Source organism: Aphanomyces astaci, assembly GCF_000520075.1.
Source record: "Aphanomyces astaci strain APO3 unplaced genomic scaffold supercont1.30, whole genome shotgun sequence".
NCBI lineage: Eukaryota > Oomycota > Saprolegniomycetes > Saprolegniales > Verrucalvaceae > Aphanomyces > Aphanomyces astaci.
The window spans coordinates 477598-498045 of NW_009798293.1; the positions used below are offsets into that span (position 1 = coordinate 477598).

At 51.2% G+C, this 20448-nt stretch overlaps 7 protein-coding genes across 12 annotated transcripts; 4 read left to right on the forward strand and 3 right to left on the reverse strand.

The window, feature by feature from the left end:
• Positions 1–865: 865 nt before the first annotated feature.
• On the reverse strand, positions 866–1879 carry H257_10846 (adenine phosphoribosyltransferase). The gene is made up of 5 exons (XM_009837552.1): positions 1746–1879; positions 1546–1697; positions 1341–1495; positions 1186–1281; positions 866–1139 (listed from the first exon to the last, which is right to left on the reverse strand). Exons 1-5 carry the CDS (start codon positions 1874–1876, stop codon positions 1041–1043), a joined length of 633 nt encoding a protein of 210 aa, XP_009835854.1. The 5' UTR covers positions 1877–1879; the 3' UTR covers positions 866–1040.
• A 953-nt stretch (positions 1880–2832) lies between these two features.
• Positions 2833–5481, forward strand: H257_10847 (hypothetical protein). 5 transcript variants are annotated; one of them, XM_009837556.1, is made up of 4 exons: positions 2833–2900; positions 2955–3113; positions 3170–4237; positions 4412–5481. In XM_009837556.1, the coding sequence occupies exons 2-4, from the start codon at positions 2959–2961 to the stop codon at positions 5391–5393; spliced, it is 2205 nt and encodes a 734-aa protein (XP_009835858.1). In that variant the 5' UTR covers positions 2833–2900; positions 2955–2958; the 3' UTR covers positions 5394–5481. The 5 variants fall into 5 exon arrangements, with proteins under 5 accessions (XP_009835858.1, XP_009835857.1, XP_009835859.1 ...); XM_009837555.1 differs by having other exon boundaries at positions 2833–3113; XM_009837557.1 differs by having other exon boundaries at positions 2955–4237.
• Positions 5482–5542: 61 nt separating this feature from the next.
• H257_10848 lies at positions 5543–6985 on the reverse strand. 2 transcript variants are annotated; one of them, XM_009837558.1, is made up of 4 exons: positions 6498–6985; positions 6229–6448; positions 5995–6135; positions 5543–5947 (listed from the first exon to the last, which is right to left on the reverse strand). In XM_009837558.1, the coding sequence occupies exons 1-4, from the start codon at positions 6974–6976 to the stop codon at positions 5612–5614; spliced, it is 1176 nt and encodes a 391-aa protein (XP_009835860.1). In that variant the 5' UTR covers positions 6977–6985; the 3' UTR covers positions 5543–5611. The 2 variants fall into 2 exon arrangements, with proteins under 2 accessions (XP_009835860.1, XP_009835861.1); XM_009837559.1 differs by having other exon boundaries at positions 5543–6135.
• A 131-nt stretch (positions 6986–7116) lies between these two features.
• H257_10849 (hypothetical protein) lies at positions 7117–9200 on the forward strand. Its single transcript, XM_009837560.1, has 7 exons — positions 7117–7282; positions 7359–7590; positions 7664–7670; positions 7730–7845; positions 7889–7982; positions 8093–8185; positions 8531–9200. The coding sequence occupies exons 1-7, from the start codon at positions 7147–7149 to the stop codon at positions 9146–9148; spliced, it is 1296 nt and encodes a 431-aa protein (XP_009835862.1). The 5' UTR covers positions 7117–7146; the 3' UTR covers positions 9149–9200.
• A 1219-nt stretch (positions 9201–10419) lies between these two features.
• On the forward strand, positions 10420–12174 carry H257_10850 (inosine-5'-monophosphate dehydrogenase). Its single transcript, XM_009837561.1, has 2 exons — positions 10420–10581; positions 10641–12174. The coding sequence occupies exons 1-2, from the start codon at positions 10434–10436 to the stop codon at positions 12047–12049; spliced, it is 1557 nt and encodes a 518-aa protein (XP_009835863.1). The 5' UTR covers positions 10420–10433; the 3' UTR covers positions 12050–12174.
• A 560-nt stretch (positions 12175–12734) lies between these two features.
• Positions 12735–15728, forward strand: H257_10851 (hypothetical protein; the record flags this gene model as incomplete). The annotated part of the gene is made up of 3 exons (XM_009837562.1): positions 12735–14711; positions 14795–15034; positions 15098–15728. 3 exons carry the CDS (start codon positions 12735–12737, stop codon positions 15569–15571), a joined length of 2691 nt encoding a protein of 896 aa, XP_009835864.1. The 3' UTR covers positions 15572–15728.
• A 2182-nt stretch (positions 15729–17910) lies between these two features.
• Positions 17911–19418, reverse strand: H257_10852 (hypothetical protein). The gene has a single exon (XM_009837563.1). The coding sequence runs from the start codon at positions 19291–19293 to the stop codon at positions 17947–17949; it is 1347 nt and encodes a 448-aa protein (XP_009835865.1). The 5' UTR covers positions 19294–19418; the 3' UTR covers positions 17911–17946.
• Positions 19419–20448: the final 1030 nt, after the last annotated feature.

The following is a 20448-nucleotide window of genomic DNA, read 5'->3' on the forward strand; positions in this document are numbered from 1 at the left end:
ACCCCCGCGTTTGCCGAAATGAAATGGGCAAACGCTTCAGGTTAGCAACATATGCTGCAGGAACAGCTCTTGCTCATCCAATCATAGGTACTTCCGATTAGCTAAAACTAAGTTGAATTAATCTAAAACTTCGTCACCCACTGGTTAAAAGCGGGTATTTATACCCAGATTAGCCAAAATATGTGAAAAGCACAATAGTAATACAGTACGTATTAATACTAGTAGTAGCATTAACACACGCCGCTTCGCTGGCTGGCAGGAATAAGGAATGGCGCTTCGCCCATAAATCTTTGCTTGAGTACTCAAAACAACTTCCATAACAAGATAACCGGGGCGAATTGCCAGTGATTAGCTATCGTTCCAACCCCCGGCAATGCGCCACCCATCACGAAGCAACCCGAACTTCTTTACTATCGTACCAGTCGAGTTAATCAGCCTTGTTATACTCCGGAGTAATCTGCCACACGATTCGACGTTCACGACAAGGATGGCGTCCAAAACCGACTCAAATCTTAATTGATTTCATACTTTGGACTCCACATTGATTGGAAAAACATACTATTAATATTACTTCGTAATACTACCTAAGTACTGTACTACCTAGTAGTACTATGAACGTATTCACTTGGATTAGAGCATATCTACCGATTCTCGATCGATTGCGCCAAATAAGTTGCAATAGTTCCACCGCAGCTAAGGACCCAAGTAGAACAGCCACGTTGAGTTGCGTCATGAGTATGTCCATTCAACGAACGCCTTGCTTGGGCAAGTGTTTGGCAACCAGTACATGTATGGGGACGAAGCTGTACATAGTGCGCCGAAGCATAGACACCTAGTACAGTCTGCTAGGGGCATTGATTGTTTGCAAAGTTCTGCAGGCTGAACCAGTGATACCCTTTAGTCTTAACAGTAAGCTAAGCTCCACCAAGTGGGGCATCACTTGGTGGCACCCTCGTTGCAAAGCACAGTTTAGATTCGCGATATAAACGGTGTGAATGCGGTGAGGTGTGTTCTAGCAGGTGACCATGGCGACTCTTGCATTAGTGTTCGTACGAGGTAAGGCTAAACACATTTGGTCCGTCCACTTTCACCTTGTGCACGGGTTGATGGAAGTGGATCTGTGTCGCACCCGAGTTGCGCTACGAGAACCACGAGGTCATTGCAAGCAGGGAGGGCGTCACGTACACGAACTCTGGAGACCGACGACACGACACAGCCGCACTCGACGACTTCCGCACCAAGTTGCTTCATCAACTGACATGTTACGAGCAACGTGTTCCCCTACGAATCGTTTTCGATGTCAGCAGTTGTTCGCACTTAGGAAGCGGGGTGATGTATACCGTCGCCACCAAGTCGTCGATGATGACCACACGACTGCCTCGTGGAATCGCGTCGTCGTGGACTTCATACCGACCGTGGTAATACCCCGACGTGTAGTCGATGCCGATGATATGTCCAGGCAACTTGCGTGCACGTCGAACGGGCACAAATGCACCTACAATCCTCGCATTACCACCACGAAGTCTGACTGTCAATGGAAGGTACATTTCAATGCTAGCGCGACTGGAGCGCCAAACATGAATCCTCGGGACTCGACACTGACGACGTGGGTGATGCGTTCGTCCTTGTATCGCTTTGAAAATGCGTCGATCGTGACTTGGAACGCTTCGTAGTCGAGCAACAACGTCGACACATCCCTAGATCGAGCGCATCAACCAATCAGTGAGATCCAAGTCTGGACATACCAAAAGTCCGCGCCCGGTCTTGGGAAGTCGGGGATCGTGCGGATCTTCGTCTTGAGGTACTTGGAAAGCTCCTCTGGGTCGTCTAGAAGCGCCGCGGACGGCGCAGGCGGCGGCAAAGTGGCACTGCTCATGCCAAAAGATTTTTGTCAGAAAGGATGCGGTGCCGCTGGTCAAGTTATCCGGATACCGTTCCTGTTAGTTCTTTACTACTGAGTATTAATATGGTGCTTTCCGGTTAAACTTGCCAATTGTAAGCCATTGTGAAAATCGTCATGACTTCATTGGTTAGAATTTTGGGCAGAAAATGGACATCCAACAGTGTACGACAAGGTGTAGTCGCGCGTTGCGGTAGCGTGGGCGTCGAGTTGGTGTACTTGAGATATCTGTGCGTCCATGGTGTGCATGTGTGCTGGGGATACGGAGAAACTCGCTTACGAGGCCTACGCACTCAGGTGTTAGCGCTGGATCGTCCATTGACTCAGCTCAGGAAACTGCGTCATACTTGAAGTACATCATACTAAACACCTTGCTAAACACCTCTAACAATTAGTAACGATTGTTTGGTAAGAGAAATCCCACTTTTTGTAATTGGGGTCAATTTGCGGACATTCGGAGTATTAATAATAGTACTTCGGTTAGTATAATCTATTATGCACTTTGCTTCCCATCGGAGCAAGTTAATAATAGTATTGTGAATTCGCTATCAACTTCCAAAATTCGCCTGGTTTGTCTAAGGGTGCGTCTGGTAGCATTTCAAAAATAATATTCCATTAACGTTATCTTGCAAAATGGGAGTAACCAAAATGCCATTTTCAAAATGGAGGTAAAAGGTCCATTTTGAAATATGGCGTTTTGGACCTATTCAACAACTAACTGTAAATCCCACGTGGAATTATTGGATTTGGGTTAAAACTCTTCAAGCAAGACATGTTTCAATTTTGATCAGATTTGTTGAATTTGGCCCCAAAATGGCGTTTTGGGCCTGAATATTGCAATATTTCCGGTTACCAGACGAACCCTAAATCACACTGGAGTTCAGATACAATCAGGAGACATCCGGATAACCGTCCGGATAATTTGTTGGAGCCTTGCTTCTACACCGTCGCGGTGGCTGTGTCGTGGCTGCTGTGTGTGACTTCATCGCTGCGTTGCCGAGTACGTCCACCTCGTAGCACGAGTATACAGCAACCTAGGATGATTTATCGTTAGAGAGATGATGGAATCGTCAAGCATGCCCGATTTCAGCTACGTGGACGACGTGTTTCGCCATACGATTGACCTGGACGAACCTTGGTGTCGCATGAGTTTGGCAGACGTGAACTCGGTGCGGTTGTCACAGTCGCTATTGCAAATTGGCCCCATCTACTCGTACGACAGATTATCATCACGACACGTGCGTCGTTCACGTTGTCACACATTGTCAGGGACATTGTGCATTGGAAGGAACGCGCGAACGAGTCGATGCGAGTGGCCAGTCGTCGCACGAACCACCTCATCGAATCCCTCGACATGGACCCCGTAGAACGCAAGCATCGGTCCGCGTCATCCACGTTGATCAATGAGGTCGACGCGGAACCTCTGCCCTTCGACGACGACGCCCGCGACTCGGTCACCGTGCCCGTCGTGTCGCACTCAGGTTGGCTCATCAAGCAAGCTAGCCGCAGCTGGTCATTCAAGCGCCGACTCTTCTTCATCCTCGGCCGAGAACTCGTCTACCACAAGTCACACGAGTCGTCGTACTCGACCATCTCTGGCCGAGTCAACCTCGAAGTCACGACGAACGTCATGCGGGTGCCCAACTTTGGGTTCAAGCTGGTCCAGGGATCGTTTACCATGCTTCTGTACGCATTGAACGAGGCAGACCGCAACACATGGATACACAAGCTCAACCTGTGCGACGTCCACACCATCGACTTGCCTCCAGTCATCGCCCCCACGACCGCAACCATTCCCGACAAGAAGGTGGTGGCATCGGGCTGGCTCCGTAAGCAAGGCCAGGTGTTCAAGTCGGTAAAGCGCCGCTGGTTTGAGCTCACGGGTGCCGACGGGCTCTCGTACTTCCGGAACCCCGACACCGCAACGAAACCCAAGGGCCGTGTGCTCGTCACCCCCGCCTCGTCCGTCACGAGGCTCGACATGCGTAAAACTGGCGAACGCTTCAGCTTTAGCATCACCGAGAACGCCCTGGACAAGAAGTCGCGCGTGCTATTTGTGCATGCCGACAGCCAGGAGGACCGGTCGATTTGGGTGGCCGCGCTGTCGAGCGTGATCCTTTGCAAGGACGGCGCGTCGCCGCCGGCTTTGTCGTCGCCTCTGGGGCCAAACGGGTCGGTCGATGATGGAACATGCATAGAACGTTCGTTGAGCGACCCAATGTCCCCTGATCATGACGACCTGCCACGTGGCAAGGACGACAGCGACATCTTGGCTGACATTGCACGTGAAGCCCAGCTCATTCTGGTCTCCCCGTACTCACCAGAAGGCACGACGAGGTATATATATATCTGTTCAAGTTCTTGTATCGAAGGGAGGGGGGAGTGGGGGGGAGGGGAGGTGTTGGTTGAATGTATACTTTGTTGCCAGGATATACTGTATGTGGTGAAGGTGTTTGCTGTTTTTGAGTGTATGACAATATATATATATATATATGTTGTGGGGGACGGTAGTGAAAACTTTCTCAAGACGATCCATCGCAAGACGCTGTGCTTGCAGTCCGTCCGACGGTTCATGGAAGGATTGATGGAGTACATGGTCACGACGCGGATGCATTACTTTTGCGCCTTGTGTGGAGACGACAGCAAGCGCCATTTTGACGCGATCGCCGCCATCATCTCGGAGCAAGTCGAAGAGCGAGTGTTCTCGCCCATCCACAAGGTCGTGTACCAGGTGCTCGTGCCTAAAGCCGACTCCAAGGCGCTGCGGGACCGACTCGAGCTGCTCCAGGGCCGCAAACAAGCGTATTTCGGCATCAACTCGCCGTCACCGTCGGGGTACGCCGCCGCCATCGCTGCCATGACCGCCATCGACGGCCAGAGCCTGCCCTCGTTCAAGCGCCGGCAGTTGGTCGTAGCGTGCAACACCATCTACCACGTGGCCGCCGAAGAGGGTCTGTACCCGTCGGCCGCCATGAGTGCCGACGATTTCATCCCTGCGTTCATCTTTGTGGTGGTGCAGTGTCGAGTGGAGGACGTTTTGATGCTCAAGGAACTGCTCGTGGCGTTCCCGCCAGTGTCCGACACGGGCGAGGCGGCGTACTTTGTCACATGTTTGGAGATTGCGATCGAGTACGTGCAGTCGCTCGTGCTTCTCCAGGAGCTGGAACTCGACGGAGATCGGCCGCTCGGCGTCGAGTTTAGTGTGGTCGCAGTGGACGAAGACCTCCGTGTGCTGGTCGTGGCGGCGGTGGCCCCGCACTCCCAAGCGGACGCATGCGGCCACATCCACATCGGCGACGTGCTCATGACTGTGAACGGCCTCGCGGTGCACGACCGGACGGTAGCCGACGTGCACAAGGTGATTCGGGCGGCGCAAGGCCCCGTCGCGCTAGCGTTTGTCCACATCAAAGACGTCAAGAAGGTCCACTCGTCGGTCCGGAATGTAGCAGCAGTGCCCACAAGTCATAACCGTCCAATCTCTACCAAAGAGTAGGATCTCTGATGTGTATTTAATCAAAACTTACCTTGGAATGTGCGATTGGTCATGAATGGAAGCAAAAAAAAACTCTTTGACAACGTTTCGTCTGCAAAGTACTATACACGATGACTTTGACCTACTTCATGATACAGGACAGTATGTACTTGATGCCACAGACCTGTATAAACCAGTCTATTTGTACAGTAACTGTATTGTGCGCTAACGTTAGTAAGTTACTGTGTAGTAGCGACGTGGTTGGATCGCTGGGCTATGTCGTGCATATCAGATTGAATCATTTCCGCCACGAGCGCTTCAAAGGTCGTCGAGGGTTCCCACGGCAGCACCCGCTTGGCTTTGGATGCGTCGCCCAGGAGCAGATCAACCTCGGCCGGACGAAAGTACTTGGGGTCGACTCGTATGACCACCCTCTGGTCATTGCCGACCACGCCGACTTCATCCACGCTGCCCATGGGACCGCCTTCCCATCGCACCGGCAGCCCCACCGCAGCAAACGCCACCTCGATGAACTCACGCACGCTGTGGCACTCGCCCGTCGCCAGCACAAAATCCTATTACCGTAGAAAATATCACAGGTTTCAAATGTCGTCATTCGAACCTCGGCGGTTTCCAACTGCAGCATTTGCCACATGCCGCGCACAAAGTCGCGTGCGTGGCCCCAGTCTCGCTTTGCGTCGAGGTTTCCAATGTACAAACAGTCTTCAATCCCCGCCTTAATTCGCGTGGCTGCTCGAGTGATCTAGCCATCGTATGGTATTGTCATTGGGGTTTCGGGATTCCGGGGTTTCGGGGTTTTACAGATACCAAACGTGACAAATGAGGGTACGAATACCTTGCGCGTGACAAAAGTGGGGCCTCGGCGGGGACTTTCGTGGTTGAACAAGATGCCGTTGACGCAATACATGCCGTACGCTTCTCGATAATTGACCACCGTCCAGAACGCGTACTGCTTGGCCACGCCGTATGGCGACCGCGGGTGAAACGGCGTGTCTTCGTTCTGAGGCACGCTGCGGACTTTTCCAAACAGCTCCGACGTCGAGGCTTGGTAGAACCTGATGTGATGCTAACGTGACATGCAGGGATGTGGATGTATGTACCTACCTGGTGTCGGGTCGACCACATGTTCGAATCGCGTTGAGGAGGCGCAGCGTCCCGAGGCCGTCGATGTCGGCCGTATACTCTGGCATTTCAAACGACACTTTTACATGGGACATGGCTCCCAAGTTGTACACTTCATGGGGCTGGACGGTTGATACGATGGAGCAGAGGTTGCTGCTGTCGGACAAGTCGCCGTAATGCAGAAACAGCCGGACACCATTCAAATGGGGATCTTTGTACAGGTGGTTGATCCGGCCAGTGTTGAACGAGCTCGACCGACGAATGATGCCATGGACGATGTAGCCCTTGGACAGCAGCAGCTCCGACAAGTAGCTCCCATCTTGGCCTGTAATACCCGTGATCAATGCCACGCGGTCCAAGCACTCGTACTCCTTTGTCGCATCGAGGGCGTATCCACTCGGCAGTCTCTGGCGCGCTGGTTTCGGCGTACGCTCCTGTTGCGACGCCCCCAGCAATCCCATCGTATGCACTTTCCACAATTTGCAACAAAAAGATCCATCATCCGGATAATTTTACCCGGCAGGTTTATCCGCATACCATTATCCGGGAGAAAAAGTGGAATGTTGGTCCCAACTCCCAATGGTGGTCAGTTTGGAAGTCGATAGAAGGTACACACACACACACTTCCACGATGATGATGGCAACGGTTCTGGGAAGAAGTCTCATCAGGAAGCAAAATGCCACCACCGCTGCGGTGGCAGCCTCGTGGACACGAAGATTCTCTTCTCATCCGTCGGACGATTGGGAAACCATCACCCGTCGCAACGGTATGTACTACTTATTACTGTACTGTACATGCAAGGACTAAATGCTTCGGTCGTCTCATGTATGGTTGGTCCGCAGGGCAAACCGTTTACTACAACCGCGTGACAAAGGAGAGCACACGAACGAACCCATTTTCCAGTGGCAAGGTGCTTCCTTCTTCGTCCCCTGCGATTCCCTCGACCGCGTCGACGTCAGCGCTTCCGGTTGTTGACGCCCCACAGGACTCGACAAACGCCGTCGAAGAAGCCGTCGTGTACACCCCCATCGACTTTTCCAAAGCCGCTCAAATCGTCGGCCAAGAGTCTCAACTGTACGTGTCCCTTGCTCTCGTTTCCTCCATGGGACCATCTCTAATTTGACTGTCCAATTCTCGTCTGTCGCAGGGTCCACGTAAGTGCATCGTGCCTTCCGTCCATCATCCTCTCAAGCTAGTTTCTCTATGACCTTAGATTACGCTGGAACCGAATCAAAAACTGCGCGCGGAAAGCGGCGCGATGATCTACATGACCGACGGGGTGCACTTGGACACGCATACCGCCGGCGGCGTGCAACAAGGCTTGAAGCGGTAGGACATCCCCTCCATTATGACGACTCACCGACATGGGAAGGATGATGACAGGTGAAAACTTCTTTGTGACCGAGTACACGTACACGGGCACGACATCTGGCCAAGTGTGCTTGGGCACGTCCGTGCCAAGCAAAGTACGTCCCAATGGAACCAACATTCCCATGACAAGTCACACACACATTCTGTTTCCCTCAGCGTTTCATTTATAATCATATTTCATTTATTTATCCACGTGTCGTCGTAGATCGTGCACATGAACTTGGCCGACTTTGGCGGGTCGCTGATCTGTCAGAAAGGCGCGTTTGTGGCGGGGTCCCACACCGTGGGCATTGAAATGGTACGATATATTGAATACCGTAAATGATCTATTGTTGATACAGTTAAGAGAGGTGCCGCAGCAGAACCTTTTATTCTCGTCCATACAAATCCAATTTCGCCTCTGAAACTTGATGCTTGTAGCTGAAATGCAGGGCTGCTTCTTGCATAATGTGTTAAGTTTTGCAGTAGTCAACAAATTTACATTTTCCAAGCAAAGTTACCCTTCTTTCGATGATCATCCATTTATGATACACAATTTAATCTATGTATACTTTGCGTATATCATAAATTGATCATTTACAAAATAATGTCAAAATTACCTTTTAATTTGGGAATTTATCGTTTTCATGTTATTGTTTTGCAGGAGTTTACGAAAAACTTTGGGGCGGGGTTCTTTGGAGGCCAGGGGTTCATCTTGCAGCGGTTGACGGGGCCAGGGGACGCGTTTGTGCGGGCGTCGGGGGCGCTCATCGAGCGGACGCTGGCGCCGGGCGAAGTGCTGCGCATTTCCAGCGGCTCCCTGGTGGCGTTCGAGCCCACAGTGCATTTCGACATCCAGCGCATGCAAGGCGTGAAGAACATCATGTTTGCCGGCGAAGGATTGTTTGTGACAACATTGACGGGCCCGGGGCGGGTGTTTCTGCAAGGGATGCCGTTCGACCGGATGGTGTCGGAGATTGCGAGTCGAGTACCGGGTGGCGGGGGCATGATGTTCGTGCCTGGGTTTGGAGGAGGCGGCGGTGGTGCCGCGAGCCAAGGTGGAGAAGGGGGGGACGTTGCTGGGGAAGGCCCCGCCACAGAGGAAGTCGAGGGAGGTGGTGAAAGTGAACCGGAGGAGGAGTCCATGTTTGGCTACGACGGCGCCGACGTGGAATCAGACGACGATTATTCGTCCCCCAACTCGTTTGTGACGGAAGAAGACCAAGGCGACTTGGGGGACGCGGCGGAGGGGGTGGTCGACTTTCTGAAAAAGTGGTTTTAAACGGATAAAAGAACGTACATGGGAAAAACCCATCAGTTTGCCCCACACAGCGATATCTTGGGTTATTTCAGCAACAAACAATCAATTGTATGTTTGCGTGTCGAGATTCTGCTATTATAACATTAATATTCGTCGCAACTGATATGTACTACTCGTATTAATAGTATTATCTCAGCATATATTATAGGAGACCCTTTCAAGCTGCATTCGTCGTGATTCGTGTTGGACGACATTGTGCATCAGGGGTACTCAAAAAATAATGTAACTTTATTTACGGTAAGTCTGGATGTAAAAATGGCCGAAATCTATGATATTTTGGGAATTTTTAAGAAATTGGCAAATATACTGAAAAACTATCTGAATCCAAAATTTGGAGAATTCAATATTTTGACAAATTTCGCGTTTTTCGCGAAAAGTTAAAAAATGAGGTTCAAGGGACTTTTTTCTGAAAGTTGGCAAGAACTGAGAATCGTCGAGAAATCTGCTCCCAAATTTTGCCCAAATAATATTTCGAAAAATTGGTTCACGGTAATTGGAAGAATTTGATTGTCACCTATTTTTGACTGGCTGGATCAAGCAGATTTCGAAAGAAACTCTTCAGGAAAAAGACCCTTGAATCTCTTTTTATTTATTGGCGAAAAACGCGAAATTTGTCAAAATATTGAATTCTCCAAATTTTGGATCAGACAGATAATATCTCATTGTTTGCCGACTTCTTAGAAATTGCCAAAATATCGAAGATTTTGGCCTTTTTTTTAATCCAGACTCACCCTGAACCAAATTTTCGAAATATTAATTGGGCAAAACTTGGGATGTGTGATCGCTCACGTTATCAATACTTCAAGTGCTATTAAAAAAATACTACGAGAACCCCTGCATATCGGTACTTCTTGACAGTAGCATTTTCAATGTTGTGAGTTTAACGCATTTCAACGCAGCGTTTTACTATGCGTTAAATGGTTGCGAACTTTGAAGTTTCTGCTACAATCGCACGTATCTGGGATTCCATTGCGCAGGCTTCCCTTCACAACGCCATCCCTCCGACGCGAACAGTAAGTACTTAATGGAGTTTGGTGAGGTACAGTTATGTATGTACTGGTATGTACTTCAAGTGTACTGCATGAAGTCAGCGGTAGTTTGCAACGAGTTGACACCATAGGAGTTAAGTCCTTAAGTACGAAAACGTACTTATAGTAGGAGTAACCGGTGGCGACCAGTGGTTCGGAACAGGCCAATCAGACGCCGTCGATTGTTTCTTCATGGGCGATCCATTTTTCAATTAGTTATGGCGGCGGCATCTGCTCCTCAGTTCGTGTTGGCGAACAATGACCTCGACGAAGGCTTGGGCCAGGACGGCCGCACCGCCCTCGAGATCTTCGTGACCAAGAACAACGGCGTCGGTTTGACCTACGACGACTTAATCCTCATGCCAGGTACAGTGCCACGCTGCCCAAATCATCGACTCCCGACATCTCATCGCCTTGCGTTACAGGACACATCAACTTTGGCGTGGACCAAGTGGACTTGACCACCCGCGTGTCGCGCAACATCAGCTTGTACTTGCCGCTCGTGTCGTCTCCCATGGACACGGTAACGGAACATCAGATGGCGATCAGCATGGCCCTCCACGGCGCCATCGGGGTGATCCACTACAACATGACCGTGGAAGAGCAATGCCATGAAGTGTACTTGGTAAAGAAGTTCAAGAACGGTTTCATCACCAACCCCAAGTGCCTCGCGCCCACCAACACGTTGGCGGACGTCGACACGATCAAGGCCGAGCTCGGGTTTGCCGGCATCCCCATCACCGAATCCGGCAACGTCGGGTCCACGCTGCTCGGCATGGTATCGAGCCGCGATATTGACTTCATCGAAAACCGCGACACGCCGCTCAAGGACGTGATGGCGACAAACCTCATCACGGCGCTTGAAGGCGTCAAGCTCGCCGAAGCCAACCAGATCCTCAAAGAGAAGAAGCTCGGCAAGCTGCCCATCGTCAACGCCAAGGGCGAGCTCGTGTCGCTCATCTCCCGCCGTGACTTGGTCAAGAACCGCGACTTTCCGCATGCGTCCAAGAACGCCAACAAGCAGCTGCTGGTCGGTGCCGCCATCGGTACCCGTCCCAACGACCGCGACCGCGCGGACGCGCTCGTGGCTGCCGGCGTCGACCTCCTCGTAATCGACTCGTCGCAAGGTGACTCGACGTTCCAGATCGAAATCCTGCAGTACCTGAAGAAGACCCATCCGCATGTGGACGTGGTCGGCGGCAACGTTGTGACCATGCGCCAAGCCAAGAACCTCATCCTTGCCGGCGCCGACGGTCTTAAGATCGGCATGGGAAGCGGCTCCATCTGCACGACCCAGGAGATCTGCGCCGTCGGTCGCGCGCAGGCGTCGGCCGTGTACAACACCGCCCGCCTCGCGGCCAAGTACGGCGTGCCTGTGATCGCCGACGGAGGTATCTCCAGCTCTGGACACATCATCAAGGCGCTGTGTGCCGGCGCGTCCGCCGTCATGTGCGGGTCGCTGTTTGCCGGTACGGAGGAAGCTCCGGGTCAGTACTTCTTCCAAGACGGCGTGCGACTCAAGAAGTACCGCGGCATGGGCTCCGTGGAGGCGCAGAGCCAAGGGTCAGCGAAGCGATACTTTGGCAGCAACGCCGCGGTCAAGGTGGCCCAAGGCGTTAGCGGGGCCGTCGTGGACAAGGGGTCGTTGAACCGGTACATCCCGTACCTGCAACAAGGCATCAAGCACGGGTTCCAGGACCTCGGCTCGCGCAGCGTGAAGGACCTCCACGAACAACTGTACGCCGGCGAGCTTCGATTCGAGATGCGCACCCCTGCAGCCCAGCGTGAAGGCAGTGTGCACGGCCTGCACACGTACGAGAAGCGCTTGTTTTAGTCAGTTAACATTGCAATAACTTCATCCGCCGCGTAGCACCAGAAATAACACTATTTACAATACAAACACACGTCCTCGTTTTCGATTTTTGAACGGGGCTTTGCGTGTGTGGTTTTTGCCCGCCAGGATAAATTTGTCACCATGATTTGTGATCGTGCAAATCATACTAATTCAAATATATATTGTCGATTTGATACAAATTTGGGGAGGGGGTGCAATCGAATCGCGCCGACCAAACCGATCCACAATCGATCTGATTGGTTGAATTTCATTGAAAAGGTTTTGATTGGCTAATAATTTTGAGCGCATCTGGGGTAGCCAATTAAATCGATTTAATTTCCAACGAGAAACCACATCACAACACGAAAATTCACTCGAAAGCACAATACCTATTGACACTAAATGTATTGACACCTTGAATCCTATCTGTTGGAGCTAATCAAATCCACTCAAAAACGGATTAGCCAATAGCGTTGATTGTTCAATGCTAGAATGACATTTAAAAAAAACACTGGTCAATTTCGGTCATTCTGTCCGTGAGTTTTTACCAAATGTATGCAACAATAATATTGGACTTACTAGTATGATATAAAAGTTGAGTGATTTTAAATAGTGTATACATGCTTGACACTATATTATTTTATCGTTGCGCTCCTCCATCAGGGCTTTCCATACCTTGGACGAAATGGACCGCAAGCCAACGTTTAGCGTGGGCAAATGCTTGAACCCAATATGTGGAGCAGCCACATTGAACCAGTACATCCACTATTGCGACCGGTGGGCATGCCAATTACTTCGTGGTTTGCTGGTGACGTGCGAAGCACTGGGGAACGACAAGGAGTCGTTGGAAGCAGCGTACTATGCAGACCTCGCCAACAACGCTGACACAGCGGACGAAGATGAGGAGATCATGTTTCATGCCGCATCGTCGTCGAAGAAGAGGCCATTGGACGAGTCGAGATTCACGGCCAAGGCCGAACCTGTGGTGAAAGCGCCGCCGACCACCGCCGCCGCGGCCTCACTCCCACCCCACTTGCCAGACGACGCCGAGTACCAGATACCCAAGAAGAAGCGCGACGTCATTCACGACAACCTGCCGATCCCAAAGCGGAAGCGCGAGGACATTCCTCGACGACCAGACCTCCCTCACCGTCGACCGGACTCGACCAGCACGTCGGACCGAAGGCCAACGCGCTTCGACGTCGCACCGCCACAAACGCCACCGCCAGCACAAACTACATCCGCTCCATCCAATCCGTTCGCCGCAGCCACGCCGCCGCAACCCGAACGGCGAGGATCCAACAATCGGTTTGTCCATGGGTATGTCAACCACGCGACGATCACGAAATCGGCCGAGGCCGCCAAGAAGGACATCATCTACCAACCCAACGACCCGTCCAGGCAGCGCCAGAAAGGTGACAAGGCCATCCACAAGAAGCCAGCTGCTGCCCATCATAATCCGACCCCGTTTGCATCTGGCAAACCTCGACGCGTGTCGTTTCATTCAGAGTGGATCCAGCCAGCGTCCAAGAACCTGCGCCGTGTGCATGACCCCGTGTCCATTCTCAAAGTCCCCACGGCGGCAACAGCCGACACGACGCGACCGTCTTCAAAGGCTGCTGCTTCTTCGCACGATCGATCAGACAGCAGAAACCCAGAACGACCTGCCAAACACTCGCATAATAGTGCTGCGAAAAACCAAAAAATCTCCGTGACCGAGTACAAGCAGAAAGCCCGCCCATTGACCCAGGACCATGATGACGAAACCAGCAAGAGCGTCAAGGCCCCGCCGACCGACCCCCGGCGCGCCATGAAGCTGATGGCCAGCCGAGCTGCAGACCCCCCCAACCCCCACCACGAACCACCTCTCGTTCCGACGTCAGCCAACGACCCAGCACGTCCAGAAGGACACCAGCAACCGACCAAACCCACCCTCCCTCCTCCTCCTCCTCCTCGAGACCCCCGGCAGCAGCACTTCCGCCCCCCTCCCCCTCGGCCGCCTTCTTCTTCAACCGCTGTGTCCAACCTAGTGGTTCCGAAAGGGGGTCCCCCCAATGACCCCCGGGCGCGACCTCCCGTCGTCGCTGCGGCAATTCCACCGAACGATCACAAAGGAACGGGTGGTGGGGATGGGGGGGACAGCAGCAGGCGTCCTACACCACCAGAAGCAGCGACGACGCATCCGACTGGAATGTCAAGTGAAAACGTGGACGATGAGGACAACTCATGGATGATGGAAGCGCCGTCGTCCAAGTATGCCAACCCGCGACCTGTAAAGTCCTCTGGCGGCGATGCCGACGACGATGCTGACGTGCACATGAGCGGCCCACTTGAAGAAGGCGAACACGATGATAATGCTGGCAATGACCCAGAACACCACGAGCATGTCCATCACCCGCCGCCCTTTCATCCGCTAGAAGGCGAGTACATCGACGAAGTGTACGAATCGGAAGCCCCGAGCCACGACGACCAACCACAGCCTCTCGTGCCCCCCGTCCAACTGGACACATCCGCCCTGTACGACGCCGTGTGGCTGCTCAGTGGCCGCGTACATTCGGCCCTCATGAGCATGAAACTCCCGCTGACCAAGAAGGCCGACAATTACGACCACTTTCAGAGTGTCGTGCGCGACGTCGAAGCCATCGACGACGCCCCCGTTCGCGTACGTACAATAGAATCTACCTGGAAACCATAGGGGGAAACTTTGGGAACTATACATAGTAGCTCATCATATTGATATTGTAGATGACCTTCCGCATTGAAGACCGACCGCGGGGCCACGACAACCATACCGAAGTGACCGTTAAAGTTGGCACCCATGTGCTGATGCACTATCTGGACAAGGGCTCGAGGTACACGGCGCTGCACGCGGTTTTGCCGCGACTGTATACGCAGGCGTGGGTGTGGCATATGCTAGTCAACAACATCCAGGAGGGGCTGTATCCATCCCTCGACCAAGCTCTCCACAAGTCTCGCTACTACGAGGTACTAGTATCTACTACTAGTAGTAGTACTAGTACGAATTATCGACGTTGGTGTGTGTGATAGTGCTGCGACGACGACGACGAAGCCGACGAAGGGTCGGGCGTGGCCCCGGATGGGTCTGTTTACTACTTCAAGTGCATTTTCCGACTGCAAGTTGGCTACGGCGTGCACGAACATGACGTGGCGGTCGCAAAGACGAGATGCTACGACCGCGCATGGGAGGCCCTTCAAGCCATCTGCGCCAGGCTCTCCTACATGTACCGCCCGCTCGTGGAGGAGGACGAGGACGATAACACGCCGGCAAATGCAGAGGCCGACGAGCCCGCGCTGACGTCGTCGCTGTCCAACATTCACGTGGACGAAAGAGAAGACTTGATCGCTTTGCCGCCCCACTTTACCAACGACCTGGCCCCCCATTTGGCCCTGCTCGAGCGCGATCCCAACTCGCCGGGATCGTCGCCCATCTTCGCCCACCCCACGGTCCCAGGGCGACTACCGGACCAATTTTCAGACGACGACGAAGACATGTACGCGTGATGACAAGGTCAGAAAAGCGTAAGCGCAAACTATCAGCAAATATGCTGCCGCCGTGGGGTTGTACAGACAGTAGTAGTTGGTGGCTCCCGTAAGTGCTCGACTCGGGAGTAGTTTTTGCAAGAAATAATTGTCTTCAAAATGGTGAAATGTTGTAGAAATTAGTGTGTCTTTTTGTGACGGATTCAATGGCTAATTTTACACCACATTTAACGTTCGATTCACTGTCAACGTATGGCACCATACACTTCATCTAAAAACTTCCAACTGGCCAAATTGAAGAGTGGAGGTTTTATTATTTAACGTGCAATTAATGTAGTTAAACCCAAAATCCAGATACGTTAAATACTGATTTCATGCGTTTTATCACTGGAGTGGGAGGTTAAAGATCCCAACTGCCTCCGGATATTAAATACGGATAAGAGTCATATACAAAAATCAAGATACACTTGAGCTGCCACCCCTATGGCCAAATATCCAAGCGCCCATGTAAAATACCGCTAGGTTAAATATCTATTTCTGGACGAATTCATCACCAAATTTGAATCTGAGACTTAGAATTTCTTCACCATATTGAGATCTGTCGATTCTACGTCTCAATTTGCTAAAATTTTGCGTAATAAATATGAAATATAAGTCAGAAAATTTTGTGAAAAGTTGGTAGTTTATAGATGTCGTGCATCATAACGCCAGGATAAAGACCGTACTGTGGTGAACCTAGAAACTTCCAATATTTCACAAAACCGTCAGGCTGCTATTTTATACTAGTATTTATTTCTCAAAATTGAAGTAAAACGAGATGAAGTTTCCACAGATCTCGTCGTGGTGAAGAGATGCTACGTCTCAAAATCAAATTTGGCAAAGAACTGGTCGAGTAATTGACTTTGAAGCATTGGTCTTTTGTATAGGGCCAATATAGGGCAGTAGATTTTGGCCACCAATGTTACCTTGATGTTACTATTAATACTATAGTTATTAGGGGAAGTTCCAAGTAGTTTGCAGAAATACCGGTAGCATGAGCCAATCAAAAGTCGATTTACCTCTTTTTTTTCACGATTTAGAAAAAGAAGTCAAGGGCCTCTTTTTCTACTTTTGGTATAGTGAGTTGCTAAAAAAATCGCACAAAAGGAGGTAAAAAAGTAGAAAACTGTACTTGGAACCAATTTTTCATTTTGTTAAAAATATCTACAAAAATATCTACTTCGAACAGGCCCTACAGTTCATGCTACCCTACCCGACGGACACAGTGGGTCTTCATTCTAACGTAAACAATCAATTTAAGATGCATTTGAGGAAGGCGGCTGGGGAGATCTTCCAAAGCTCCCCGCCCATACAACATTTTCGACCTCTGAAATTTGGAGATTGTAGCTGAATTAATGGGAAACTACCTCGTATCATATTGGGTTTCGGTGCATTTCCAATGACAAAAAACCAAGCAAGTTTGATCTAATTTTAACAATCAATTTAGGACGCATATTTTTATCTTGAATAGCGAATAACTATTTGCATATAATTTTTGTGGTTAGGTTATTTCGCGTTGTTTCAATGGCTCATATGAAATTTCGGGTCTTTTCATTGGCTCATGCACTTTTTATCTTAAATTGATTGACATATTGTGATGCTCTTAAATTGATTGTTTACGTTAGGTGTATAACTTCACTGTACCCTTCCTACTTAGGAGTATCCAATAGAATTGTTGTCGGAATGAGTATCTTGTCGGAATATTCATGCTATCGATCGATTCTTTGTCCTTTTTTTTACTACGTAGTACTTTTGTATGTAAAGATCGTCCAGTTAATCACACTAATTTCAATCACACACTAATGCAGTGTTGAATTGGTCGAAGAGTGATTTTGATTGGCCACTTGATTCGTGTTCTGGGTTTTCATTCGTCGATCGATTGTCTGTTGATTTGTGCTGCTCATTCGATTGAGAACCCCCTCCAATATCGAATCGACTTGACAATACTAACTGGGCGTCCGTCCGACAGGGACATCGATATTTGGGGATGTGGTGGACATGCTCTTAGATTCGGTACGAATATCCGGATCCTGCCCGATCGGATCTCGCACTGAACCTTGCCGCGACATTTGATTGGTTACTCCAAACTTTCTTGTCGCTGATTGGCTAACATTTTCGTTCTGTTTTCCAAGCCCTTTCTTCGGATTCGTAGGCGAGAGTTCTGCGAAGGTGCAGGAAGCGAAAACTTGAACGAACTTCACACACTGGCACTTGTCCCAACATGACTTTGCCCTTCCGTTTTGCCGCCAAGTTGCTGCAACACTCTCTCGTGTCCATTGTACGGATGACACCAATAGATGTGATGACTGAATAGTAAGAAATAGTATAAATAGGACGAGGTTGTATCATTTAGTACGTTACACAAGCATCACTGCCACGACGGACGCCATCGCGACCACCAACCCCCACCGGCCGTTGTTCGATCCAACGGCGGCACTTGACTTGCCAGCGATCGACGAGGGGGAACCTGGGGCGGCCGGGCTTGGCGTCGCGTTCTTTCCAAACGCGCCTGTAGTGTTGGTCACGAGCAGCTCCTGGGGCACCTTGCGCTCGGCCTTGGGGAGATCGGGGAAGGGCTCTGCGTTGGCGGGTTTCTTAACGCATCCGGTGCCGTCTGTCGTGCAGACCTGGCACACCTGGGCGAGAAGGACACGGCGGCACCCGAACGCCGCGTCGTAGCACTTCTTCGAGTTCAAGTAGCAGGGGGGGTTGCTATCCGTGAGCTCCTTGAGAGTCGGCAGCGGCTGCATGTACGAGTTAGGTTGCTTGGCCACTTGGTTGTAGTAGTTGATGAGGGCAGTGGACCGCGCCTGGTTGGCGGTGCGGTTGAACGGATCCCGCCAGAACGGAATCATGCTCGTGAGGTTGCGCGAGTCGAACTCGACCTTGTTGTCCTTGCAGAACTCGACAAAGCCAGAGTAGGTGCGCCCAGACGTGCCGAACGGAATGCTCGTGATGCCCACGAGGTCGTCGATGGCCACGAACCCAATCACTTCGAACGCGTACGTGCACTTGATGCCGTCGGGCTTCGTGCCGCGCGGGCACAACCCGCCGGTTTGGGTCTTGCGGCATGCCTCCGACTTGCCGCCAAACGGACTCAAGTAGCACGAGTTGGGGTACGAGAACCAAATGTTTTCGTCGTACGGCGCGCGCGGGTCGTCCTTGCGGGGCTCGCCGCCGACGAACGGGCCGAGCTTGGGGAAGTTGTCGAGGCCGTCGATTTCTTTGCACTCGGCGGGCACCGGTACGGCGGCCGAGATGGGCGTGCAGATGCCGTTGTCCATGGCCACGAACGGCCCGTATTCAGGCATTTGAGTGTCTTGGAACTCGGCCAGCATGTACGTCGGCTGCACGATCGTGATGTTGTAAAACCAGATGTAACTCATGTTGTTCTTGCGGTAGCAAGGCTTGTTGACGGCGTAGTCGATGCCTTCCGCCTGCAAGTACATGAGCGCGCCTTCGACGCTGGCCGTGTTGACCGTATCCATGGACACGCGGTACTTGTCCTGGAACGTAACGGCGTCCTTGACGAAGTCAGCCACGAACGTATTGTGGCCTGGGCCGGCGTCGTACGACGGAGGAAATGCTTGCACGCGCGCCTGGATGGATTGCACAGGCTTCATAGTCCACGTGGGCACGGGGTCGGCGGCGACGGCGACGGAGGCGGCGACCGCCGAGAGGCTGGCAAGGGCTTTGTACATCATGATAGTATGATGTGCTGCGCAGGATGAGACCAATGCGAAAGTGAACTGGATGCGGAACAAGGAAGCACCACAAAAACGCCTCCACCACTCTCCGCCCGCCCATTACGCCATACCGTGTGTATCCCGCGTCCCCATTTGCGACACCACACCGAGATACCCGGTATATATACCCGTTAACTTGCCCAGATATATATATCAGAACAATACGCACTGGACAGTACTGTACACCATGATTCAACAGTGCAAAGAATCAACAGTACATTGGATACTAGTACCCAGTATTTTCAGCTAAGCTCTTTGATGTTACTTGTATTTGGCATTTCCAGCTTCTCCACAAACCTTCTAGTGTCATAATTTGCGGCGCAGTGGAATTGCTAACAAGCCGCGGAATTTGTCGTGCCGCCGTCGGACCTGTTTTTATTGCTGGATTTAAATATCAAATACCGGATATCGGGTTTATGTGGTTGATTAGCATGTGATATCGGGTTTATGTGTGTTGATTAGCATGTGAGTATGGAGATACCCAGATGGGGGCGATCCTATAGCGTCACTTCAACGTGTTCAGCATAGCAAAGAATAATTCCCTCATTGAAACGTTACACTGTTGTTTTGACCCGAAATACTGTTTCGCTATGGGAACTATCCACACCTTTTAACCCGTAGCCTAGTAACCTGGGACTCCAACGTGCCCCCGATGAGTACATGCGATGCTACATCACCGGGGTAAACTGCATCACCAGTGGTTAGCTATCTCTAATCACTGAGATGCCCTTAGACCCTTCAGTACAACAGTATGAGGTTGAGGTCGAGTATACAAAATTCCATATGAACTCTTAACCTGTAGTTTCTTCTGAGAAAAGCACAGTACGTAGTCTTTCGTTAATAAAGGAATTGTACCCTTCATAACCTCAGGCAAGTGCCATGTATTCTTCCGACTTTGGCATTGCGCTGTACTAGTACTGGGTGTACCACACCACATGAGTGTAATGTGCCCACACTTGAAATCTATTTTGGATCGTGGTTTCGTGGCTGGTCAAGTCGACGATGCAGTCCCGATCCACAACTCCTTACCCACTCTACAATTGACAGTGCTTCCGTACGTCATCGGGATTGAGCCTGCTCGTTGTGCTGACATTCAAAGGCTTAAACAACCTC